General features: G+C 38.8%; 1 protein-coding gene across 9 annotated transcripts in view; it reads left to right on the top strand.

The window, feature by feature from the left end:
- Nucleotides 1–26,429, top strand: part of STAU2 (staufen double-stranded RNA binding protein 2) — a 174,333-nt gene that overhangs the window by 73,787 nt on the left and 74,117 nt on the right. For all 9 annotated transcript variants that reach the window (XM_065627399.1, XM_065627395.1, XM_065627397.1 and 6 more), the window contains exons 10-12: nucleotides 259–390; nucleotides 4,770–4,830; nucleotides 19,463–19,770. In XM_065627399.1, the coding sequence (XP_065483471.1) occupies nucleotides 259–390; nucleotides 4,770–4,830; nucleotides 19,463–19,770 (501 nt within the window). The remainder of the gene's footprint in view (nucleotides 1–258; nucleotides 391–4,769; nucleotides 4,831–19,462; nucleotides 19,771–26,429) is intronic.

Raw genomic sequence — 26,429 nt, 5'->3', positions numbered from 1 at the left:
GAAGAGGGAGACAGCTGCGTGTGCACTGAGGTACAGAATAATGTAGCTCTTTGGCAGGAGTTTGGAGACCTGAAAAACCTCAGCGAGCTCGTCTGTGTGAAGTGGTATTGTAGTCCCCTTCTGCTCTATTCTCACTTTTCCAAGATTGCACCTTCATCAGAAGAGCTGACGATTGTTGGTAGGTCAGCAAGAGTAGTACATGGTGATGTTAAGGAGTCTTGCATTTATTGTGATTATGATCAATGTTTTCTTTTTAAGGTCAAAGTAGGCAATGAGATTACTACCGGAACAGGCCCAAACAAGAAAATAGCTAAAAGAAATGCAGCAGAAGCAATGTTGCTACAGCTGGGTTACAAAGCCTCTACTCCTCTTCAAGACCAGTCAGAAAAGGTGAGAACCAATTGTTATGATCCCCACATCTTACCCTTCCTTACGTTTCTTAGTTGTATCACCTAATAACTCAGTAAGAACAGAAGCTTAAACTTGTACACTCCCTGTTTTAGGATGTTATTTGTCAGAGATCAGCCTTTGTTTAGCTACAGCTCTATAGCTACAGTTAGTAAGTGCAAGCTCTCCTTCTGTAAGAGTAATTAAGAACAGGAATGTAGTTGCAGAGGATAGTGTGTGTGCAAAGGTGTACATGTGATGTATGTGCGTATTTCTACTTACAAATCAGGATGAATGTGCCTCTTGCCTTTTATTCCATTTTGGGCATCCATGAGAGGACTGATGTTATTAATTTTCATACATGAAGTACTTATAGTAGTCAATGTTTGTCTTCCTGTTGCACATGCACTAAAAGCAGTCCAGAAAAGTAATGGCCTTTTCAGGTTTGATGTCTGAGAAAGAAAATGCATGTCATTTTTTCTGTGAAAAAGGAATTGCATTTTAAATTTATATGTGATGCAGGTATGTATTTCCATGTTAGTGATACGCAGCTTAGCACTCCTTTCTTGAGTTTATTGATGGAAGGTTTTTGTCACGGTTGAGATGGACAAATGACATAGACCAAGTTCTTCCAGGATGGAAGTAGTACATGCCATTTATTGCCACAAGTGCATTTTTATACAGTTTTACCAATTCATGTGTCTCTTCAGTATTGGTTACAAGTTACAGCAGTAACATCTCACTAGGTAATTTTGCTATCATCAATGTTACTCTTCTACTCCCTTTTCTCTCATGGGTACACCTTAATTATCTCCGGATACTCCTTTGCTCCCATCTTTCTCACGGGTAGGCCTTAATATCTTCAAGGCTGATCTCTGTTCCCATGCCCTCTGTCAGGGAATCCACAGACCCACCGTAGTACCCCACAGGTTTTGTAACCAAAGTGGGTGTTAAGGTTTTGCCTTTTGTATCCTGAAAAGGTATTTGATAAGGTATGTGCCTAAGCTGTGAGTTCTGAACAGCTTCTGCCTTACACAGAGTCACTGCATGTATGTATTTTGATCGCGGCTTAAATGTGTGCTATGGCTGCAACAGAATCTTCTGCTGAGCTTTTCTGGGGACCACATGATAAATCTGAATAAAGCATATGTCTGTATGTATCTTCTGAAACACTCTTTCTTTTTCTTAAAAAAAAAAAGCCAAACTGTATCGGAAGATACTCTGTTCTATACCTTCTGTACTCCTAGCCAGCAAAAGGTAAACGCCATCCTGGTTACTTGGCTCCACCTCCTTCTATTTCCCTCTCCTCAGAGAGGAGCAGTTCCATGTACGCTATTCGCACTCACCTTCTCTGTGTTCTTCACTTTGTATCTTAGCCATAAACATGTGTGCAATACTCTAAACAGAGTACTTGGAGCCTAGATGGTGTTAGTAAGAACACACTGTGAAGTCGTAACCATTTTAAAAAATACTTACGACAGAGCCAAAGGGTGATTCATTTTCACCAGAATCCTGAGACTTGACTTCTGTAGGAGATACTTTCTACCAGTTTCAACTTTTTCTTCACTGCCAATTTGGCCAAAGGGTTTTTTGAAAAACAAAGCAAACCAGAAAAGTCAGCTTTTTTTTCTAATAGGAAATCATAGGTTTTCATTCTTGGATTTCAGATTGGCTGAAGTATTTTTAGTCAGTAATTTTCAGAGATACAGCCTGAAAAAATACAGCCCACAACATAGTTGCTCTGGAGAGCTCTGCACAGTGGAAACTTGTGGTTACATTGAAATCCTTAAAAATAATGAGTGGCTAAAAAGGGGCACTGCTTCTTCATTTCTCTACATTTAGTAAACTGTTGCTTACAAGTGCATTGTCTTAAAAAAAACCAGGTTTAATTACATACTTGCAGACATAGATATCTTAGAATTGATAGAATACCATATAATGGCCTATTATTATTCTGAACAGAATGAGCAAACATGATACTGTATCCAAAAAATGTAAACTACTCAAATTTTATGTACTGAGAGTATTCAAGATCATAGAACAAATTTTTATAGCTTTGTTGGGGTTAAGGACATAAAATATCTAGAACATCTGGCTTTATCTTCTGTATATAATAGACCAAACATATTTGAAGCAGATACACAAGTTAGTTTGTGTAGATGAAAGCATTTTAATTCTCGAACTAAACTGTGCTGAAGAAAAGGGAAGATAGCCCTTAGATCTCTACCAATTTGAGCAATGTAAAATTCCTTCTACATAAATTGCACAATAAAGATGTGCCATTAGAAGATACTTGTTTCTCTCCTTGAATCCAAAATTTGGCCTAATGTAGATAAGCTGATGTATCAAGTTGGCATCTAAGTGGGTGATTATCACTTGTGTTGTTTTGGATGGTTTTAAAAAAGGAAATTTTTCTTTCTCCTGCCCTGCTCTCCCAGAGTACTTTGATCCCCTTCTCCTCCCTTAAAAAAATAAAAATTAAAAAGGGCAAAACCAAATTCTTTTTTTTTTTTTTTCCTTAACATGCATGAAACGTGACTGTATTCATTGTTTTAATGAAGACCTAAGAGTGTTACAAGAGCCATGCATGGTGCTGCTGGCAGCACAGATAAACAGGAAATCGAGGTAATGTAAAAAAAGTAAAGGCTCTGCTCTTCTCTGAGGTAATCCAGTTCCTGGAAGAATTCAGTGATGGTTGTGCAGAGCCCTGAGGAGAGCAATTGGAAAGTGCTCTGGGAGACGTTTTGTAGCCATCAGAATTTTAGCCCTATGGATCAGCATGGAGACTTGTAGTGTCTTCATTTTTTCATGTTTCAATCTTTTCTTCTTGCCACTGTCATTCTCTTAGAAGAAAACCAGAGTAGATAGCATTCATGTGAGACAGCAGCACTAAGGATAACTTATTGATAGATAAATTCTTGTTAAATTCCTCATCATGATCAAGTTAATAAACAGTAAAAAGAGAGGAATGAGAAGAGTTGGAAATGTTCTTCTCATATTGTAGCATTTTGCTCGTGCTGATTATCAGGTCACGTTATGGATTCCTGACAAAACCATGCTGTTGTAACAGCCAGCAGTAAATACAGACATATTTATGGATTACATATTGCTTATTCATTTGAAGAACTGTCGTCTTCCATATTTTCCTATATAAATATGTATCCTATATAAATATCTGCTTCATAATATGAATAAAAGGAGTTACATGCAATTAAAGTGCATGGAGATAGGTGACCAGTTTGAGAACCAACTCTAATACCTATCAGCCCTTGCCACTGAATATTTCCCATTTTTATTGCGTGCTGCCTAGGCTGTAAGCACATTGGGATGTAGATGATGAGAAAAGGCAGGGAAACAGCCATCGGAATAGCTGCTTTGGCTAGCGTGCTCTCCACTCCTCTTTCCCAAGGAAAAAATATCATCTAGTAGTCTGCATTACAACGTGATAGTAATCTAAACAGCCTTAACGCAACCTCTGAGGTACAGAGGCAGGTTTCAGCTGGATGATCCTCTTTCATATCTCTTCTGCTTTCCAATCAGCCCCATCTTCCAGGGCAAGTGATCACAACTTCGTCGTGGCACGCAGACTGCTCTGCCGACGGGTTTTCTTTTGCATACAAAATCCCAGTGAAGTCTGAAGAGGATCATTTGTTTCACATTCATTGAGCTGGTTGTCAGTAGCTCTGAGTTCATGAGGAATCTTGTACTTGTTTATCCTCATTTACACACAAATCTAGAACACTGCCGTGTTATTTACTGTGTAGACGGCAGGAATGGCCTCGTTTTGAACTTCTCTATTAATTGCTCCCCTTTTCTGTGTCAGAGTAATACTTGGTGCTAAACATAATAAAATTAATTTGAAGAAAATTAGCTTCCTCAAAAAAGCCTATGTATTAAGAGAATGGAAAATTACAATCTTTCTTTGCTTCCACTTCAGTATCTAAATGGATTCCTAACAAGTAAATATTTTAAAATTACACCCAAAGTACTTTGTAGTGTTTATGCATTCTTTCATAGGCAGATATTAGGATCATCTTGGTTTAGAATGTAATTTCTCTGTCTGCATATGTTTTCAGTTGAGAGCTGCTTAAAACATTTGATTTTAAGTCTGATTTGGTAATATATTAACTTGAGCCTAATCCTTGGGGAAACATTTATATTTCCTTGTTAGACAATAGTTGTTAATGTTTATTCATGAAGGGTGCATTCTTCAAATAACCTATTTTAGACAGAAATTAAAATATGTTAGCAAAGTTTTGTGAGCAGATGTGGTAGTCCCAAGTCATCCTTTTTAGAATCTTTCCACTACATCTATAAACATGAATGTTCTGTTTAAGGAGTAGTTTTCTCTTTATTTATTTGTCTTTTTCTACCTGTTCCAGCTTGGAGAAAACAAGAGTTGGAATGGACAGAATGTTGGATTTCCTGAGCCAACAAATAACAGTAAGTATTGCTCTCTAAAATTATATTTATACTTACTTCTCTTTGTAGGATTTGGATTATTCAAGACAATTGAAATGCTTTCTGTAAACATTTTAGGGTTTTTATTGCAATTAGATGAATTAACTCTTGAGTCTTCTCTGTGTGAGTATAGACATGAATGAGTGCAGGAACATGACAATTTTTATTTACTCATCGAATCATTGGATATTTGGGTTGTAAGGGATTTTAGGAGGTTAACTAAAATGCCTGCTCAAAGCAGGGTTGGTACGGAGTTCAGACAAGATTGCCTATGTCTTTTTCCAGTTTTTCAAAGATGGCGATTCCATAGCTACTCTGGGAAACCTGTTCCAATGCTTAATTTTCTTCACGTTGATTTTTTTTTTCCTTTTATCTCAATCGGAATATCACCTCTTTGTTTATAATTATCATGTCCTGTTCTTCTGCTACATGTCTCAGTAATGTGCCTGGCTCCATCTTTTTGGCAACCTCTTTTTAGATATTGGAAGATTGCTATTAGGTTGCCCAAAGTGTAGTGTTTTCCTCTAAGCCTGACCATCCAAACAGTTTTTCATCATCTAGTAATTAATCTACCTGTCTATAGACACAAAGGTCAGAGGAGAGGAGACCTTGTTGCTGAAGACTGACTTCAGTTTCACTGTGATAGGTAATGAATAGGTCAGGCCTTCATGACTTAATAACTAGATTTTTGCTGGATTTGGAATTACTGTTTAGAATAATCCTCAACTAAGGATTGTAGTAGAGACAGATACTCTTGAGCTTCAGAGACACACACATTGTGTTTCCTTGAAAGGAAGGATTCTACTGGATCAAGGACTTCTTACCACTTGCTTCAATCTCCGTCAGTACTTCCGGATGATTTCTGTTTGCTTTGTCAGAATCTCTGAGGACATGGCCTGTGAAACATCTGCACATGTTAACATCTTCAAATGTTCGCATATTGGAGTTTGGGACAGGAAAATAAGACCCCAGGCTTTTCTCTCCTGTCCTTGCAGTGTCTTGTAGCAAAGATATTTATAGATGATATCACAACAATCCCCTACACAAATAAGAACAACCAATCCTCTTCCCAGGCTTCATCTGGCAGGAAAATTTTGGCAGTCATACATGTAAATCCAAATCTAGGAGGACACAGAGCCAAAATCACTCAACAGGAGTCAAGATGAACGAAAATTAGATTTTAAACTTGTGCTGACCAAAAGGACTTTTTTTTAACACCTGCTCACAGACCTTTCTGCAGCCACCGTAGGCCACAGCACAGAAACAGATTTTCAGTTTGGGATACTTTTTTTAATGCACGAAGGACATTCCTAGATGCCCTCATTCCCATTCTTCTGATATCCAAGTAAATTGGAAATCAGGGGAGATGTAGATGTGTCAGTAGCCATAGTATATTTATTTTTGGTTGTACTGTTCAGAGGCCACTGTGCTTAATCCCTTAACTCCTGGTTTTGAGGGTTCCAATCTACAGGCAACATGAATGATAATCAGGTGATTAAAGTGTCTCATTTTTATTTCAGAGGGATTGTGCCATCCTTTGGCAAAATAGGAAGGGTTTGAACCCAAAAAGCTATCGACAGGCATAAATATTTTTTTACTGTTTTTTTAGCTCTTTGCCTTATAAAGGGCTTTCCTGTTCTAGAGTATTTTCTTTAAAATTTACAGCTCAACTGTGATTTCCCTATAAAGGCATAGCAGGAGAATGAATCTGTTACGGTTATGTAGAGGACAGATCAGTCTTTTTTCACAGATCCCCAGGTAGAAAATTCAGTGAACTGTTTTTTGTATGTTATTTAGGTAACCAGTAAGTTCAGTTGATATGTTCCTACTGAATGGCTGTGTGAAGAGACCTGTTTTTCAGGACGCGACTGAAGTCAAGAGATTGTAGCGTTTGGAGAAGATCCATGCCGCATCACTTGACATTGTGGCACCAGTTTTCCACAGGCATGATTACTTGTTGGAATGCTGTGCTAATATTTGACAGGGGGGTGGTCTACCAGTACATGTTTAGCTGTGAGCGCTTTCCCTATTCTTCTTCTGGTAAAATATTATCTGGTAGTTTCCCACACAGGGAATGCATAAAAAAATCTGAATAAGAATGAGTGTTATTAAGAGTTTTCCCTGTGCACTCTCTTGATCTTCCCCTCAGCCTGAGAGTCCAAGATAACCTCAGAGCTTTGTAGTCAAGGAGAACTGAGGAAGTTTCAAGTGTCTTCTCCTTTTGAATGAGAGAAGAGATCACTTGCATGAATGATCTCTCATATACCTGTGAAACGCATGCTTTTTTAAGGCAGCTCCAAAAACTTCCAGTATTTGATATCAAAAATGTTGCATCCTTTCAGGTAGGAATATGCTAGTTTATATCTAAGAACAACGGTTATCAGTGGGTTTATCTGCTCTTGCAGTGTCAGCATTATTATGGGAAATTTTAAAGTGGGCAAACAACTTCCTCCCTTCTGTATCTTTGCTTATAAGACAAATGTACAGTTTGAATTTGTTGTGACCCTAAAACTTAACTTTGTGGTCTTGAAAACCTGATGTAGGCCCTGAGGTTGCTGGATCTACCATTTGGGAGCTCTTGTTCACATTTCCAGTAATTTTATTCCAGGAATACAACCGTGTCCTGTTAGGACAACGTACTGTGCATCCGTTTCTTTTTCCAGGCAGATACCCTGTGTGCATAATGCAGTACGTCTTTATGTGAAACTGTGTGAAACAAAACCGGAATAGTAAAGTGAAGTTGTATACTTTAGTAGAACAAAACCAAAAATCATGACATGTAGTTCATTTTTGCTGAGAAATACCCTTCACTCAGTATCTTCCTATGTACTTGCTCATTGCATTTATAGTATTCCCTATGAAATACCTTGAAAATTAACTTTTCCTGTTCCCCTCTATCATATTACATCTGCAGCTATCCTTGCGGCAAACTTCAGTCTGTTCCTCCTACTCATTGGCAAAGCTTCTTCCTACAGGTTTACTTCTTTACCTTTCCTCTTCATTTTACAGTCTAAAAGCTGAAGCAGGAAGCTATTTGTTTCTTTGTTTTGGGGTATCTTAGACATTTTTCACATATCAAATAACAAGAATATTGGGTGAGTTTTTGCCCTGATCCTCTGGAAGAGACATTGAGACACTGTGGGTAGACCACAACCATTTGCAGCCCATAGAGGAGATGTTTACTGTCAACAGAATGCTCATTTATCTCTCTGGATTTGACTTAAGCACTTATCAACAAAAATAAAACATGAAACGTATAAACAATCTTAATGCAAAGTACATTTTCTTGGGAGCTTATTTTGGTTTTATATTTCTGGATGGGGTAATCGCAAACTTATACAGTATGTCTTTTACGAGAAGCTGTAGATGAGCTATGAAGAACAAAAAATACATTAAAAAAAAAGAAAATTTAACAGTGGTTTTATGTATTACAATTCTAACAACTGTTTTTATATGCTCCCCACCCTCAATTTTCCATAGTATAGTTTTCCTTTATCTATTTCCAGTAATTTTTGGAGTCACAAACTATTGAAAAACTAATAATAAAAAAATTACATTCAGAGCAATCCTACCTCTCTGTAAAGGACAGGCCCTTTGTTTTTCTTGCCTAACATTTTATTACTAGGGATTCATGCATGACTTTACAGTCTTTGTTCTTCAGACTACATCTGCTCCTGCTGTTTTTTCACCACCTGAAATCATAATCATTTGTTTGTGACATCACAGTTAGTTACTGTGAAGATGATGAGATTGTCACCAACAGATCGTGATGATTTCAGACGGTAAATGAGCAGCAGGAGCAGATGAACTCCTAAGGAACAAAGATACTTGATCTCATGCAGTTGTGCTCAGTAAAAAAAAAAAAAAAAGGCAATGAGAAAAAAGCAAAGAGATATTCAAAAGAGTTTCTTAAATCTGTGATGAGGAAATTTGAGCATTTTTCCATAAAAACATAATTTTTAGTATTGTTAAATATCTACTTAAATAATAAGATATTAAGAATATAAGAAATATAAAAAATATTAAAATATATGGTGTTACTGTGAGCCCTGACTTTATGGTTGCAGTCAAATTCTTAGATATTTCTTCATCAGTTTTTTTGAGAAAATAAATGCAAAATAAATAATGTATTTATGAAATTTTGCATACTAATACATCTTCACTTTGGAGGAAACAAAATTAATGTGAACTTCTGTGCACTTGCGTGAGTTGAGTTCTGGCCCTCACTACTTTTACAGAGACTTTTTTTTTATAGTACTCTACGTGTTTATGTTTCAACTGGGGATTTTGGTGAAGACTTCCAGTAGATAATTTAATACTCCTGTATTTCCACAAACAGTAACCGAAGTCTACAGTTTGGGAAGAAAGTTTTTGGTTTGCATTTCAGACATTTTTAATTTGAATTTATATGTGTTATATTTTGCTGAAATATTTAATTCTTTTGAGTGTGTTTCGTAGGTGGATTGTTCACATTTTTGCTCACTAAGTACTGCTGTTTCATTTGACTTCACTTTTGAATTGCTTCCAAACTTACTGAACTTCGTCAATTATAATACATTCTTGCTAGGAGTTAGGTTGATACATCACTAAACATTTGTTCAATTACTTGTCATTCTGAATAGAAACCACAGTAAGAGGAGCTGACACCACCACTTATTTGATGAAACATAGGCCACAGAAGAGTAGTTTTCCGTCTGTTTGGATTGGGGGCTTTGTTTTTTGGGGTTTTTTTTAAGCAAACATACTGTCAGGTAAACATTATACCATCACTGTGTGTTTCAGGGAGCAGTTCTATCAGCCAAGGCACTTGTGTGTTCTCTGTATGTCTCACGACCTTGCCTAGAGTCTCTTACAGCAGTTAGTTATGTCTAAATAACACCTTACCTCTGTAGCTGCTGAGCTGATGTGCTAATTTAAAAAGAGGAAGAAAAAAAAATTAACCCCATTTTTCAGTCTTCTAGCAAGGGTCTGAGAAATCTAGATTTTCTTTCTAACTGAAGATATACGAAAATTAAATTTAGAAGCAGATGAGATTTGTCCAATTGTGTTTCTCTGATGAGTTATTGAAGCTGGGAAGGCTGTACTGTATTTGGCATTATTAATAATTAATGTTTTATTTTTCAGTTTTATCTAGCAATGAGAATGAGATAATATTTTATCCAGGATAATACCAATTAAATACAACTTTTATGTATTTTTGAAATAGTTGAAAAAACTTCTAAACCACCTAATATTAAAGGACACCTAATATTAACAAAACAGGGAAGGGACTGTGGTTATTTTTTCCTTACTATTTGAGATCTAATGGCAAGATCCAAATCAGCATTTTTGTGTGTAAGTGAGATTTGGGCACCATTCAGGTGTGTAAGACCACAACTGCAATTGGTCCTGCTCCTTTTCCCACGTTTCCCCTTTTGAGATGCTCAGTTTGGTGCTCAAAGTCCTGCAGGTTTCGTATCTTCAGATGTGATGCTTTCTTTGCTGAGTTCAGAGTACAATGTGTATTTCTAAAGCACGTAGTGTTTTAAACACATGCCCAGAAAGTTGGGAGACTGAGATTTAGTTTCCTTCTTCACCAGGTGAGTGCTCATAGAGTACAGAGTGATCTGGCTAATGGCAGCCACCTTTTGGAGATGTGTATCTATTATCATTATGATTTGCAGACAGAAAATAAAAAATCAGATGCTGTCAAAATGCAAGAAATCCAGAGAGAAGGAGCGATCTAAAGGAATAGTGACTTTATAGTCTGTCTGTTGATTAAAGCCCTTGTGAGTGAATGTGCGGATGTGTATTCTGGTGTCCCTTGGCTGGTTTCCACATATTATATTCTGCATATTTTAGATACAGGTTAAAAAAACCCAACCTGCTGCCTGGTTCTTGAGTAGTGTGGATTGTGCACATGTAAGAAACATACACTTGGGCTGTGAGGGTTGTGGTTTGGGTGCCCTCAGCCTGTGAGGGAACCTGTCTTAGCTTTCTAGGAGACTTCATAAGCATTAAGCCCTTGATGTATAAAATGTTCCAAGAGGGAACAGCCACCATGACAGTAGATAGCCAGTTCTGTGGGTAGAGATAATTTCAGAGAAATTCTTCTTTTGCTTTTCCCCATCCTGTAAAATTCCTATATGATCTATGTTTATTCAAGGTTGCTAGTCTATTCCTTTGAAAAAAACCACAACTGCAAGTGAAATAGCAACACAGAGCTCTTTTTTGATGTTAACTCTCAAATTCAGATTTAATAATGCAATTCTGCAAATTATCTGCATTTGGATTTCTGTCTTCGGCCAAGCAGATGGAACAGTATCACACAATTAACTGTTATTCTCTTATCTACTTTCACTTTTCTGAAGTCTTTTCTCCGTTTGCTCTTCCCTTCCCCCCAACCTGGAACCCCCCGAGTACCTCACCCTTAGTCTGGGATAATAATGTCCTGAAGAATTGAATCACTTGAACTGAGGCTTTATTGCTGTCAGTACCGGGACTTAATTCTCCATTCTCTTCTCCATCTTCTTGCCTTTACATCAAACATCGTACCCCTGTGACTTCTACTCCCCCACTGCTTTCTCCTCCTTTGATTTCATCTTCGCTCATACTTATTCATACCTATGCTGTGCTTGTTGATGTCCCCCTTGACCTTCCCAGCTTCAGCAACCTCTCTGTCCTTGTCTAGTAGACTTGCTCATTCTTTCATCTCTTCTACGTATGGGTCATGCCTTTGTTTTCATCATCGCAATTCTCATTCCCCTCTTAATCTGTTAATGAGGAGTTTCACCTGCACAGGTCACCCCTGGTTGCACTTAGGCACTCTCCTACTTGCTTTACCGCCTCCAAAATAATTTTCTTGCAGCTTTTACAAGCGCCTCGATCTGCAAGCTTGCTACCTTGATTTGCTCCTGCTCCAAATTTGCTGATTCTCTTTACTGATAAGAAAGTACTGTCCTTTCTTCTGCTTCTTTTCAGAACCTGCTTCATCTTAGTCTTAGGTTAGCTGGTACACCGATATATTGTTGAAAATTTATGATGCAGAAATTATCGTATAAAAAGAATGGTGTAGGTGTTTCGTCTGTCTATTGGAATAGTTAATACAATATCCTGTAGAAATTCCCTGCTGCAAACACTTAAGTCTTATTTTTACCAAAATCTTACATTCCCAGGCAGGAGTAAAGCTGTGGGAGATTTCAAAGGACTTTACTCATATGAGTAAAACACCAAATGTTACAGAAATTTATACAATTTAAGTCTCCTGCAATAGTGCAGTTTCCTTTTTGGCTGTACAGAAAGTGTTCCAGTGAAATTAAGGATATCAAGACCTGGCTTCGTGAAGAACTAAATAGCATTGACTTCACTGTCATGGTTATTTTAAGGTTAGATAAACTAGTATTTTAATCAGTGACATTATATAACATCAATTTGTTTAAGGTCATGTAGACGAGATCTTCTGTTTGAAGGACATTGTGTAATGGTGAAACATTTTTTCATGTCTGGATATTGCAGTAGCTGGTGACTTAGAAATACCACAGATAGCTGTGTTAAGTAGGTAATGATTGCATCTTCATATTTCAAGCCAAGATTGTCTGTAGACTATTACTGAGAACATAATGGCCATACTATTTGGCTATTCAATTGTTTGACTGATATTTTCTGAGTTTCTACTGAGGTACTAAAAGAAAATTTGAAACTATTCTAGTGTATAAATGGGCTTTAACAGTGAGTGAAGTATAAAATGATAATTTATTTTGATGAGAATATTTACATTTTTCAGTCTTGTTATTGAAATAGTTATTTGGGTTTGTAAATTCTCTTTTTTGTTCTTGTTGGATTTGTAGTGGGCCATATTCTAGGGCATGTTGAGAACCTGCCAGCTCTATGGAGAAAGTGTTGCATGTGAAAGTCCTCCATGCCTCTTAAGGTTTTGTGGATTTTAACTTGTATAATAATGAAGTCAACATTAGTTCTGGGTCTAACATTTCCCACTTAATGCTTAACTACAAGGTGTTGCCACGTATTTTAAGCAGTACAATATAAGAAGGCTTATTCAATGTGAGTACAGGTAGCATAATCTGAAACAAAGCTTTTGATGATTATCTATCAAGTATTATATTCAGTTCCAAAAATACCAATTACCTCTTTATGAACAATCTTTTCTTCATCCAGTGATGGGTTATTTCAAATATTGGGGTGTTAAACTTAATTTATGAGCATGTCATATACAGAATTATATTGTGGTTTACCTTGCATCATTACACAAGGCATGAAAGTACTCCTCCATGCTGGTGCCTCAGATCAGTAGTTGTAGTGCAAGGAAGAACATCTGCTCTTCAGGGGTGTCAGGGGAAGTTGCACACTGGCTGACGCTGCTGACGCTTCTGAAGCACCAACAGGTCCAGCTTGCCTGTAGGACAGGTGAGAGCCCAGGGAGAAAATTGTCATTTTCTGAAAGAGAATAAAGTTGTGGTTTAGACCAAGTGTACTTGAAACGTGAAAAGTCAATGAGTGACCTTGAACCGGGAGAAGTTATTGAGTGAAGGCAGAGGAAGAGTATCCCTAGAGCAGTGTTGATCAAGTAGAAAAGAGAGAGCGAATTAGCACTGCTATCTATATGCAGATTGACAATACAAGCCTGATTTCTGTAGGTCATCTTTCAGAGTTCAATGATAAGATCAAAATTTCAGCTTTTCATGTTTTCTCATCTTCCTGACAGAAACAGAAAATTGAAAATGAGGCACCAGTGGTACCAGTGTAGGCACTAATACATGTGAGTCTGCAGGCAACACTGTCATCACTCGGAACTTCTCTTAATTTAACCCACTTCTGTGGGGTAATTTGTCGCTCTTCTTGTATCAATAAATTCAGTTTTTGGGGAGTCTCATTACATTGAGGCTCATTTGGTGATAGTATCAGTCATTCTCCTTCCTCACCTCATTCCCCATGCAGAAACTCCCTCTGATGGTTATTTTCATTTTCCATGAACTCCAGAAGGAGTGAAGGTCCAGACAGTGGAGGACCCTTTTGTAGAAAGGTCCCCCTGTCATCCCAGCCAAGGGGACCCTGTAGAGAAAGGGTTAGGGATAAAATAATGCCACTCAACAGATTTTTGGACAGTGCCGCCTCTACTACTGCTGCTATGAAAAGAACTGGAATCAAAGCATCAAGATTACGCTTCAAGGGGAAGGCTTGAGAAGGACAGGCTGGGCCATTCTGTGTCTTAGTCATACATTTGTATAATTTCTAATCATATATTAGACTTGGAGTCTAAACCATTTTGCAGTTGTGTAGTACGTGACAGCAAAAGTAGACAATGGAAGATCACCAAATTTATCCTTAGGTAAGAGAAGGATTTGGCGTGAGGTTTTCAGAGACTTCAGAAGATTGTGAGAGACTGCTAACAATTACCGCCAGGGATGAATAAGACATGTTTTTCAAATGTTAGTGATTATATTACCTCATCAATGTTTATAAATATATAAAGGGTGGGTGTCACGAGGTTGGAGCCAGGCTCTTCTCGGTGACAACCAACAGTAAGACAAGGGGTAATGGGTTCAAGCTGGAACACAAGAGGTTCCACTTAAATGTGAGAAGAAACTTCTTCTCAGTGAGGGTGACGGAACACTGGAACAGGCTGCCCAGGGGGGTTGTGGATTCTCCTTCTCTGGAGACATTCAAAACCCGCCTGGACGCCTTCCTGTGTAACCTCACCTAGGTGTTCCTGCTCTGGCAGGGGGATTGGACTAGATGATCTTTCGAGGTCCCTTCCAATCCCTAACATTCTGTGATTCTGTGATTCTGTGATATTGCATAACTAACCTGCGTATTTTCATAGCACATTTGCCCACAGGTTTAAATAATATAAATGGAAATTATGTGTCAGATGTTCTGTTTAACATGTTTCATGAATGTACCTCTAAGTTAACGTCTGGCAGAAGGTGCAATGTTGTTGATCTAAATGATAGTATTATAGACCTATGACTCCTAATAATTCCAATGCTACCTTTGGAGTCTGCTGAAGTTCATATGGGATAAATACTTAGCGGATACAAAAATCTTTTTTTTTTTTAAGCTGAAAGACTAACAAAAGTATGAAAACATTCACCTAGAGATGTTCTCCTGCAATGCATAAAGGTGTTAGAGGATAGTATTTCTTTCTCCCATGTTTTTTATTAAAGTACTTGTCTGAAGACTAATTACGGTAAGTTCTGGAGAATTCTTTTGTTCTTAGACTTACTCCTCTCTTGATGTCATACTCCTTGTCTTGTGATCACATCTTTACTACTGTAACTAAACTGTTACATATATAAATACTCTTCTACAATTCAACAGAGTTGAAGTAAGCAGACAACAGTGACGAATGCTATTTAAAAAATCCTCAATAATATATTAAAAATAGATAACAATTAACATGTGCTTGCTAGAAGTTTTCAAAGAGACCAAGTTTTTATTGGCTTTTTAAAACAAGTTTGTAAGAAGCTTCATGAAACATAGGCCCTGAATATAAAAAGTTAATAGCTTGCAACTATATTAATGTAGTGCCTGGAATATTACATTACTTTGTTTCCAGAGATAATCAATGATGGTAATATAATATCTGCCCCTCAGAGCCAATGTATGATTTAAATTAATTATTGCTTATAAAGCACTTTGAAGTCTTAAGCAGAAAGGTGTTGCATAAGTATAAAAGTACTATTATTAATTTAACATCACCATTAAAGTCAGTACTTTAGGAGCATTTGCTATACTCGGCTCAATATCTTTTTATTCATCATATGCTGCATATTAGTTATTTTAACATTTAGAAAGCTTAGTAATCTGGAAGTATTCCAAACCATTGTTCCAGACAGCAGTTAGATATTTGGGTGGATCATGTAAAAACAGTGAAATGGCTGAGAAAGCATGTAAAATGTTTGTTTTAAGTAATATTACATCAATGGAACAGACATCTGCAGCATTGGACTTGGTTTTAAGCTTCTTTAAACTTTTTTTGAGTTAATGTTGTATTATGTTTTTCTAAAAATGGTTGGGGGGGCTGATATTATTTCTAAACAAGTATGTTGTTTTACCTTTTGTTCAATTTTCATTTCTGTTTCTCAAATATTTATAGGAAACTAGATTTACAGTGGGCAGGTCTTTGAAGGTAAAGAGCTGCCACTCACTGTGATCGTTACTGTTTGGTTTTGTAACCTGACGTCAACTATCAATATCTGTAGTATTTATTTCAATTTTCATTCATGTTATCTGTTTTATAACACTATTTAAAGATACGTGCAGTGATAGGCCTTGGAAGCTATAGTCTCAGAAAAAGAGTGTAGAATCAATCTATCCTGTAGTGATTATGTGCTATAAAATAATGCTGCGTGTTTACACAGTTGTTGTTACCTATAAGGTTATACTCTAAATTGTCCCAACTGGCAAAAATAAATTTTAAGGACCCTGTGCTCTGTCTTTCCCAGTAGCTTTGTCTCAAATTTGGGCTTAGCTCTGGAGTTCAGCGCAGGGTCCACAGGCTTTGGAGCCAGTTGTTAAGACTGAGCAAAACGCCTCTGGCGTTACGGTTCAGGGTCCAACCAGGCTCCGCATCCCTGCGAAGGTGGTGAGGAGAGCAATCAGGTGTATTAGACATGGAACAGATATGTCTTTCTGAAGGGTATAAACTGATGCTCTAACTCTCTGAAAGCAATATTAATTTAAAAGCCAAATGTGTGAGTAAATCGATTAAAAGATTCACCTGTAAGAAGTTTGCTTAGTCAGCAGCGGGGAAGTTCGATTTTTACCATGTAGCTGAAAATGAGGATATTAATTACAGGTAATATTTTTTGAGTCTTCTCCTTGTGGTAGACATTTTATTTAAAAATACTACTTGCACTGCTAGGATTAGAGGAATCTTTTATAGGAAACTGGAAATTAATTTTCTACCACTCTTGGAATTTATTCTACATTCTGAGATGAATTTAGTATGTACTGCAAATGCATTACACATTGAACCCTTTGATTTCTCTTGGGATTACTAAATCAGTTAACAAACAGGTTTATCATCCCTAAGATGAAATGCGATATGTCTCAGGTTCACCAGTGTTGTTTTCAGGTATATGCTAGAAGATTTAAGTATGCTATTAATAGGAAATTACACATTTCAAGCTCATTTTTCAATTCATTAATAATATGAAAGAGGTTTTTCTCTTATATCAGCAAACTGGGTACTCATGTTTCCAATAAATACTTTATTGTATATGAAAACTAGCAAACACCGGCCTTAATGCTATGCATTTCCATGCACAGGAATATCAGCAAAACCGATCAAGTATGGACTCCTGTTTTCAAGCAGGTTTAGGGCTGCGATATTTTCTAAAAAGATATTAAAAATTTGGTGATGTGAACAAATTATCCCTCATTTGCATGTCACTACAAATATTTAAAAGAAATTCACATAAATAAATTTAGATTTTTTTTTATGTTTACCCATACTCCTGTTGATTTTAATGATGACACATACATGCCTTCCTTGTTCAGTATGAACGTTGTCAAAAGTAGGTAGCGATCTGCAAACTACAGGATGCCATATATGCAGCTAAATAAAACTAAATAAATTCCTCTTCACTGAAGAGCAGTCAGTCATGTAAGAGTCATTAGCACACTAAATCAAGGCAATTTAAGGTTATTTAAGCACAAGCTGCTGTTGTAATTCAGCAAACACTTTAAGGCAGCACTTGAGGCAGTGTGGCTACTGCAAGAAGCCTCCTGCCCTCTTTTTGCCTCCAGCTGCTCGTTCTCATGAGCGTCTCTGCGTGGTCCTACAGGTGCTGGTGCTGGCACAACTGATAGAGCAGCTGGAGACTACAAACAGCAGCTGTAGGTGGGAGAGAAAATAACTATTTCTGGTGGTGATAGTGCTGACATAGGCTAGTTTAAATTATTTGTGAAAAAACAGATGAAATTATTGTATCAAGAGGCAGAAGATTGCAGTGAAATAGTGATCGGTCTATGGTTTTGAAATATAATAGTAGCTGTTCCTTGTGGCTTGTAGATCTCCAAAGCTTACTTGTTTGTATTGAGTGTTCTGTTCTAGCCACAGTTTTAAAGTCCAGGTTTGTACCTTCTTAAAAAGTGTGGGAGAAGAGGGGCACTTCAGATCTGTTTTGTTTCTAAATAAGTTATAGAATCATAGAATCATTTCAGTTGGAAGAGACCCTCAGGATCATCGAGTCAAACCATAACCTAACTCTAGCACTAAACCATGTCCCTAAGAACCTCATCTACAGGTCTTTTAAACACCTCCAGGGATGGTGACTCCACCACTTCCCTGGGCAGCCCGTTCCAATGCCTGACAACCCTTTCCGTGAAGAATTTTTTCCTAATATCCAATCCAAGCCTCCCCGGCACAACTTGAGGCCATTTCCCCTTGTCCTATCACTTGGTACTCTGGAGAAGAGACCAACACTGCCCATGCTACAACCTCCTTTCAGGTGGTTGTAGACAGCGATAAGGTCTCCCGTCAGCCTCCTTTTCTCCAGGCTAAACAGCCCCAGTTCCCTCAGCTGCTCCTCATCAGACTCGTGCTCCAGACCCCTCACCAGCTTCCTCACCCTCCTCTGCACTCACTCGAGTACTTCAATGTCCTTATGATGAGGGGCCCAAACTGAGCACAGTATTCAAGGTGGGGCCTCACCCGTGCCGAGTACAGTGGCACAGTCACTTCTCTGGTCCCGCTGGCCACACTATTCCTGATACAAGCCAGGATGCTGTTGGCCTTTTTGGCCACCTGGGCACACTGCTGGCTCATGTTCAGCTGCTGTTGGCCAACATCCCCAGATCCCTCTCTGCCAGGCAGCTTTCCAGCCACTCTTCCCTGAGCCTGTAGCGCTGCCTGGGCTTGTTATGACCCAAGTGCAGGACCCGGCACTTGGCCTTGTTAAACGTCATACAAGTGGCCTCAGCCCATTGATCTGGCCGGTCCAGATCGCACTGTAGAGCCTTCCTACCCTCAAGCTGATCAACAGTTGAACCCAATTTAGTGTCATCTGCAAACTGACTCAGGGTGCACTCAATCTGCTCATCCAGATCAGTGATAAAGAGATTAAACAGAACTGGCCCCAATACTAAGCCCTGGGGAACATCACTTGTGACCAACCCCCAACTGGATTTGGCTCTGTTCACCACAACTCTTTGGGCCCGGCCATCCAGCCAGTTCTTTATCCATCACAAAGTACACCCATGCAGGCCATGAGCTGCCAGCTGCTCCAGGAGAATGCTGTGGGATATGCTGTCAAAGGCCTTACTGCAGTCTAAGTACACAACATCCACAGCCTTTCCTTCATCTGCTAGGTGAGTCGCCTTGTCATAGAAGGAGATCAGGTTGGTCAAACAGGACCTGCCTTTCATAAACCCATGTTGACTGGGCCTGAGCATATGGTTCTCTTGTATGTGCCCTGTAGTGTTACTCAAGATCATCTGTTCCATGACCTTGCCCGGCACTGAGGTTAGACTTCATTTACTGTTACTGTGGAAAAAAGATACTTTTTAGAAATGCTTACTTTGTTTTCCACTGCAAAATACGTTAATGAAAATTGTCTACACGTCAAACCCATTGTAGAGTAATGAGAATGGTCTTTGTTTTTATTTTCAGCACCAAAGGGAATACTCCATCTCTCTCCCGATGTTTATCAAGAGATGGAAGCAAGCCGCAACAAATCAGCCCCTGGTACCACTGTAAGCTATTTGTCGTCCAAAGAAATGAGCCAGACTTCTAGCTCTTTCTTCAGCATATCTCCTACAACAAATAGCACAGCTACGATTGCCAGGGAACTTCTCATGAACGGAACATCCCCAACTGCCGAAGCCATAGGTCTAAAAGGAATATCTCCTGCTTCCCCCTGTTCTGCAGTGCAGCCTTCAAAACAGCTGGAGTATTTGGCAAGGATTCAAGGCTTTCAGGTATGGGAGGGGGAAAATGAAGCTCTTCAGCCAGAATCATAGCATTGCCATCAAGGTTTCACTCTTGCCCTCTTGAATGTGGGCATGCATGTAACTTATCTTGTAAAATTAGCTGGTGTCCAAGGCAGTTTCTGGGTCCAGGAGATACAACCCTGCACCAATACACATGTCCTTCCTTTGCTTTTTTTCATTCCTTCCATTCACCTTACTGCAGGCCATCTTTCTCTCCTTTGTTTATTCCCTTTGTTTATTCTGCTCAAATAATTACAGGCTTAAATTATGTTTTTTGCTTGCACTTCTTTGAGAGTTTTCACCTCTTGACATTAGAAGCTTTACATAGTGCTCTGGCCTCGGTTTCTCCCTTCGACTCTGATCCAGAAGGTACTGAGGCACCACCTTAACTTTGTGTTTGTCTTCTGGGCCGGGTCGTTAAAGCCGTTACTCTGCTTCCCGCCCTGCACCTCTTAGTTGTCACCTGTAGAACAATGTTTTGACCAGAAGGTGCAGCCTAGCAGCAGACCTGGTGTCAGAGCAGTGCAGAATGTTTTTGACATCGCAGTCAGTACTAGAGAATGTAAGATGAACCGCGCTGGGTCAGCGCACAAGTCCTTCACCACTGGTGACCTGTATCCAGCAGTGGCAAAGACCCAACATTTCGTAAGACAGTGGCAGCTGCTGTAGTGCATCCAGTCCTTTCTGCAGTGTGGAAGATGGGGAAAGGAAGCCTCTTCCCAGTCACCATTACATGCAAAATTACACACGTATTTGGATAGTAGCTCATTTTACCATGCTGAACTGTCGGAGGATAGGACCAGCTATGTAGAAATATTCTTTTTCCTGTCGTAAGTTTTTGGGTTTGGTTGGGTTTTTTGGTTTGTTTTTTTTTTTTTTCAGAGTTGTGAATTTGTTTCATTTGAAAAGTTGGTTTTGTATGTTCTAGCGTATGTAATTTGATCATGTAACCAAATTCTGGAAATGGGAGGTTTCTGTCAGAATTTTTGCATGCCTGATAATGGTTTTTTTCATCAAAGCCCATGTAATTTACAAAGTATGCAGTTGTTTGAAGTGATTTAGAAGAGGCTGCTAGAATTTGAGAAATAGTGTCAGATGTTCTGTTGGCATAAGCAGCACAGTTAAATTACATTTGCGTACATCAGATATCACCAGTTGTGGATTTGACCTAATGCTGTTTCTATCTGAAATGTACATTCAGCTTTCTTTTGGTCTTGATTTTTAAAATGTCACTTTTGATTCATTAGTTTGAATGTCTCTTGATGCAAGAAATAGTAAAAGTCTAAGCCTCACCATGGTAGAGTTAAGCTGCTAACAGGAATTCAGTTTTTCTGAGTTCCATTTGTTACCTGGCTGCAGTAGAAACAGATGAATTCCGATGAAAAGAAATTCAATCCATGAAGTTTTCACTGCTCGCTTTCATCTTGTCAGATTGCTTGTGTCTACTAGTAACACTTAATTTTCATAGAACTGATGCACAATTTATGTTACTGGTTTTATTCCTACTTGCCTACAGTATGTGGTTACTGTAAAATGATTGGTTGTGTTTGTCCTGTTTGGTTTATTGTTTTGTTTTTGTTTTAGTTGTTTTTTTTTTTTTTAATGCTTTGATTCTGGAAGCTTTTGTAGAAATTGTTTCTAAACGATCTTACCTTGAGCCAAAAAATATAATCTGTTTCATCCGTAAACCAGACGACTACTTTTTACTTGGCCCTGACACAAACCAAGAAGTTTGGTAGAGATTCTCGAATACTAACGTCTGTCCACTGTGTATGTAACTGATGGTTTTACATCATCTTAGCAGGCTTTTTAACACCTCGCTCGAATGAGCCAGGTATCGCTGTGAAACTCTGCCGCGGCGGGGTGGCTGAGCCGAGGTGGAGCGGTGAACAGAATCTCTGTGGGAAATGGCTCGGTGGCCTGTCAGGTGCATATCACAGGTCTCTTCACCATTTCAGCCTGGAAAGCTCTTTGTGTCTAAGAGTTTAAAAGCTGATTTCTTTACAGATTAACTTTCTCAGACATATTTACTAAGCAGAAAACTACTGCATTTGCAAACAGCTAGCTTGTTTCATGTTTCCTGAATGACCCAGAGTGATTTTTAAATTGTTAGCATGTATTTGTATTATGGTCTGAATGATAACCGTAGTTTTGTCTTTCATTGAAGAACGTATACATTCTGTTCTGTTACAATGTATTTTTGAATTTTTTTAAAAAAAATCAATAAATACGCATATGATGTTTCATTTGTAAATGTAAAAAAATGTTATTTGCTTATTCAAATGGGGTTTTTGATCTTCTTTAGCTGCAGGGGACGTCTTTAAAATGTGGTTATTTAATTTAAATTCTTCTAAACTGTTTGTATATTATCTCAGCCATGTTCTATTGTAAGCCCTTAATATTAAGAGTTATTGGGACCAATGTATGGAAAAGTACTAAAAAATTACATATTTATGTTTTATGGCTTATTCTAAAGACATTTGTTATTGATAAGCAGCAGCTCAGTGTCACTGAAAAACAGGTGTTTAGCTTGGATGCTTTCTAGGCTCAGGTTTCAAATCACCAGTGATAATTAAACACAAATACTTCAAGCAAGCCTTTACAAACTCTGAATAAAGTATTTTTAGTGCTTGCTTCATATTTGTGAATATGATCTACCAGTTAATTGTTTTGCTGACTTTGCCCAGAGATTGTTTAAAGGAAAACTCAGCTTTGGTAAAATTGTTATTTTTAAGTGACTGTGGTATTTTGGCCCTTGTTTCATAACTAGATTAGGTAAGTTACAGTTATTTTTGCTGACCATTTGAGTGCAGCTAGTTATTCAGAGAGTTTGTTTAAATGGAAACACTTAGAAAAGCTGTTTACACATGAATAATTTGAGCCTCCAGTTTTTACTGAGGTAAAACACAAGTTGCAGGTAGCCCAGGAGGAAATTGCCCTGGAAGTTTGGTTGAAGCAAAGATCGTAAACTTTAAAAAGCTGTGATTGCATGCCCACAGCTGGTCCCAGTGTGCGGCTGCAGCCGTACTTGGCTTGCTGCATTGGCAGGACTTAGAGATCTTAACTTTTTCTCCATAGTGGCTACATAATAAAACCTCACACAAGAGTTTCTATGTGATGTATTTTTTTGATTGCAGTGGTTATGCAATTTATATTTTTTTTCCCCCTCCACATTTGTATAGTGATTAACTGTTCCATTTTATACATTGATGGATTTAAAGGTTGCATTGTTGGCCATTTCCAAATGTTTCTCATTTCCACGACCAGTAGCATAAGCATACATTTCTGAGTGATTGCACACACAGGAGAAGTCCTGCTGGACACTCTAAGGTTGTGTTTACTTGCAGCACATACATGACAGCTTGTGGTTTGGAATAGTTGGCAGAGGTGGGCCTAGACTGAATTTCCACGCTTTGTACAAGGGCTGACATTGAGCTCGAACCTTTCCCTACAGTGGCTTTAAATAAACACTTGTTTTGCTTTGTTGGAAGTTGGATTTGGAAATCAGTCTAGGAGTGCTTGGATCTTGCTACTGAGATATGTATGTGAGGAGAATTTCAGGGAAATTCAGCCTTCAGTGAATGTCAAGGAAAGAGCTGTAGCTTTGGTCTGATCTGCACATACTTGCAGATTTCTTGGAGCAGGTAAAATTTTAAAAAGCACCTAAATACCATTTTCAGAATCGACACAGGCACTATGAATGCTAATATCAAGTCATTTAGAGGTGTAAAATCATCTAAAAAGGTAGATGCTTCTTGGGTTTTCATAAGCCTGGAGTCAGTCATACCCTGTGCTGGGTTGTCTGATGCAGACATGTCCACACCACAGAAGGATTCTTCATGTGCTGTGGGTTGTCATTCTGGTGTGATTGATAATGTTACTTCCCTTGGTTTCTACTGTTCACTTTCACTGAAGTATAGAGTCACTGACAGGAAGAGCCAGCAGAGGCGGGTCTGGCTACTTCAGACTTGGCCTAGTGTTTGAAGTAGCCATCAGGCATAGCTTAGGCCATGCTCTGACCGTTTCCTGCTCTCTCTCAGGTTTGGCTGTGGCCACTGACAAGTGCAGCTCCACAGAAGTGGCGCCCGGTTGCCCTAGTAAAGGACAGTGGGTGACCTTCGCATCCATCCCACCTGAATTTGCAAACATCTGTGAATCCCAACCCTGTTTTTACCCAAGATCTCTTTCTCTTTGACCAATATTAATTTCACTGTCAGAACTTGTTGACAGTATTCATGATAGGTATGAGTTCGTGATCTTCTTAATAATGAAGAGTTTGGGCCTGAAACCCTTTCCTCAGCAAATCTCCAAAACACAGTCATGAAAATCAGATTTGAGTTCAGTGGGAATTCTTAATACAAAAGGAATGAGTGAGGGATTCAGCCTGAAGAAAATAATTAAGATATAAATTATCATCATCACAACTTTTGCATCTTGAAATTTGATGCCTTTATCTTCCTTCATTAACATTTTGTGTTTAAGCATGCCAAATCATTGATGATGGCTGAAATAACAATTTCAATTCAAAAGTCCATCTCCAAGGCAGATCACAATTAAGAACTGTTGCTTACTTAGGTGAATTAAAATTCATTGGACTTCACTAGGTGGAAGCAGCTTTCCTTTCATTAGTTCTTGTTCATTACGTGCCCCAGTGAAATATGCATACTTTATTTGCAAGAGCTCCTTGGGAGTCCTGACATTAGCTATTTCCCTTCTTTCTTACCTCTGAAGCTGTTTTTTGCCTCAGTAAAAGCAATATCCCTTTTCAGTCTCATCTTTTTCTATTCCCACAGCAAGCAGGATTTTTTTCAGTTGAAGTCTCATTGGCCTTTGCAAGCATACCAGGATATTTCTTTTTGCAGATCTTCAATATAACCTAGAAATTGAAAACTGAGGCCAGGTCATTTACTTGTACAAATTATCGTACCTCTGAAGGCAAGAGAGAGACACACCAGTTATGGATTTGGGCAACAGGACCACACTTCAAAATTTTCCATAAACCTGTTGTATTCCCAAAAAACCCCATGATAAATAAAAAGGAGAAGAAGGATACAGCAAGACATTTACCAGTCTTTTGAGCTCTTGAAGAACACAAATCTCTGAATTAGCTCTGAAAATTGCAAGAATCCATTGGTACGGATTGCAAGGTTAGGGTGAAAGACAAGAAAAAAACCCAAGCATTCCCCATTGACTCCAGATTCAAATAGCTACAGTAAAGGGAATAATGAGACATTTTTTTATTTTAATTGTTCTGGTGAGTAGAAGAAAGGTGAAAGCATTCTGAGAAATGCTCAGGATTGCATTTCATTCTCAGCAGAATTTCTCTGCTAGGGAAACCAATGGGAAGAAATGAAAACAGACTAACAAGAATGCTGTGAGGGAGGTGAAAGCTTCAATGGAGGGCTTTGAAGAAGCACATTAAAATGAAGTTTCCATGGTTTCCCAGAAAATCAGTGGGCATTTCCTCTCTCTGGGTCTCTGATGGACTATAGACTACCTTCCTATCCCAAATGTCCTGTCTCAGTTTTTGCAACAGATGATCTTTTTTCTTTGTTGTTGTTTCATTTCCATTCCTCTCTCAGGGTAGAAGGCATCCTCTTCTCTCTGCTTTTTTCAGCCATTCTCATGGCTCACTGCTTTGTGGTCCCCACTATGTCATTCACCTCCACTCTTCCTCAGTAGTTATCTACTGAACCTACACAACAGAAGTTTTATTTAGAAGTTTAAGCATTTTGTGGTGATTGTGTTCAAGTGATCATTTATTTAAAGGTGAAGTGGAGCTGAGCTGTGCTAAACTGAACAAAAAAAGAACTGTCTCTTATGAGGCATGAATGACTGATGTGATTTTCCTCAGATTCCCCCAAATCACTTTTGGGGGCGGGGGGGGGGGGAAAGAAAATTTTTACTGTGTTTTGGCGGGAAGGGTTCTATATACTGAATCAATTATAATGAATATAGTTGTAATTACAGAATCACAGAATGTTAGGGATTGGAAGGGACCTCAAAAGATCATCTAGTCCAGTCCCCCTGCCAGAGCAGGAACACCCAGATGAGGTTACACAGGAGGCGTCCAGGCAGGTTTTGAATGTCTCCAGAGAAGGAGACTCCACAACCTCCCTGGGCAGCCTGTTCCAGTGCTCTGTCACCCTCACTTTGAAGAAGTTTCTTCTCATATTTAAGTGGAACCTTCTGTGTACCCATTTGTACCCATTGCCCCTTGTCCTATCATTGATTGTCACCAAGAAGAGCCTGGCTCCATCCTCGTGACACTCACCCTTTACATATTTAGAAACATTAATGATATCACCCCTTAGTCTCCTCCAAACTAAAGAGCCCCAGCTCCCTCAGCCTTTCCTCATAAGGGAGATGCTCCACTCCCTTAATCATCTTTGTTGCCCTGCGCTAGACTCTCTCCAGCAGTTCCCTGTCCTTCTTGAACTGAGGGGCCCAGAACTGGACACAGTATTCCAGATGAGGTCTCACCAGGGCAGAGTAGAGGGCAAGGAGAACCCCTCTCAACCTACTAACCACCCCCCTTCTAATACACCCCAGGATGCCATTGGCCTTCTTGGCCGCAAGGGCACAGTGCTGGCTCATGGTCATCCTGCTGTCCACCAGGACCCCCAGGTCCCTTTCCCCTACACTGC

Source organism: Caloenas nicobarica, chromosome 2 (genome assembly GCF_036013445.1).
Source record: "Caloenas nicobarica isolate bCalNic1 chromosome 2, bCalNic1.hap1, whole genome shotgun sequence".
In the NCBI taxonomy this organism is placed as follows: domain Eukaryota; kingdom Metazoa; phylum Chordata; class Aves; order Columbiformes; family Columbidae; genus Caloenas; species Caloenas nicobarica.
The sequence above is the reverse complement of the archived record's forward strand: the minus strand, read 5'-3'. Positions and strand labels throughout refer to the sequence as shown.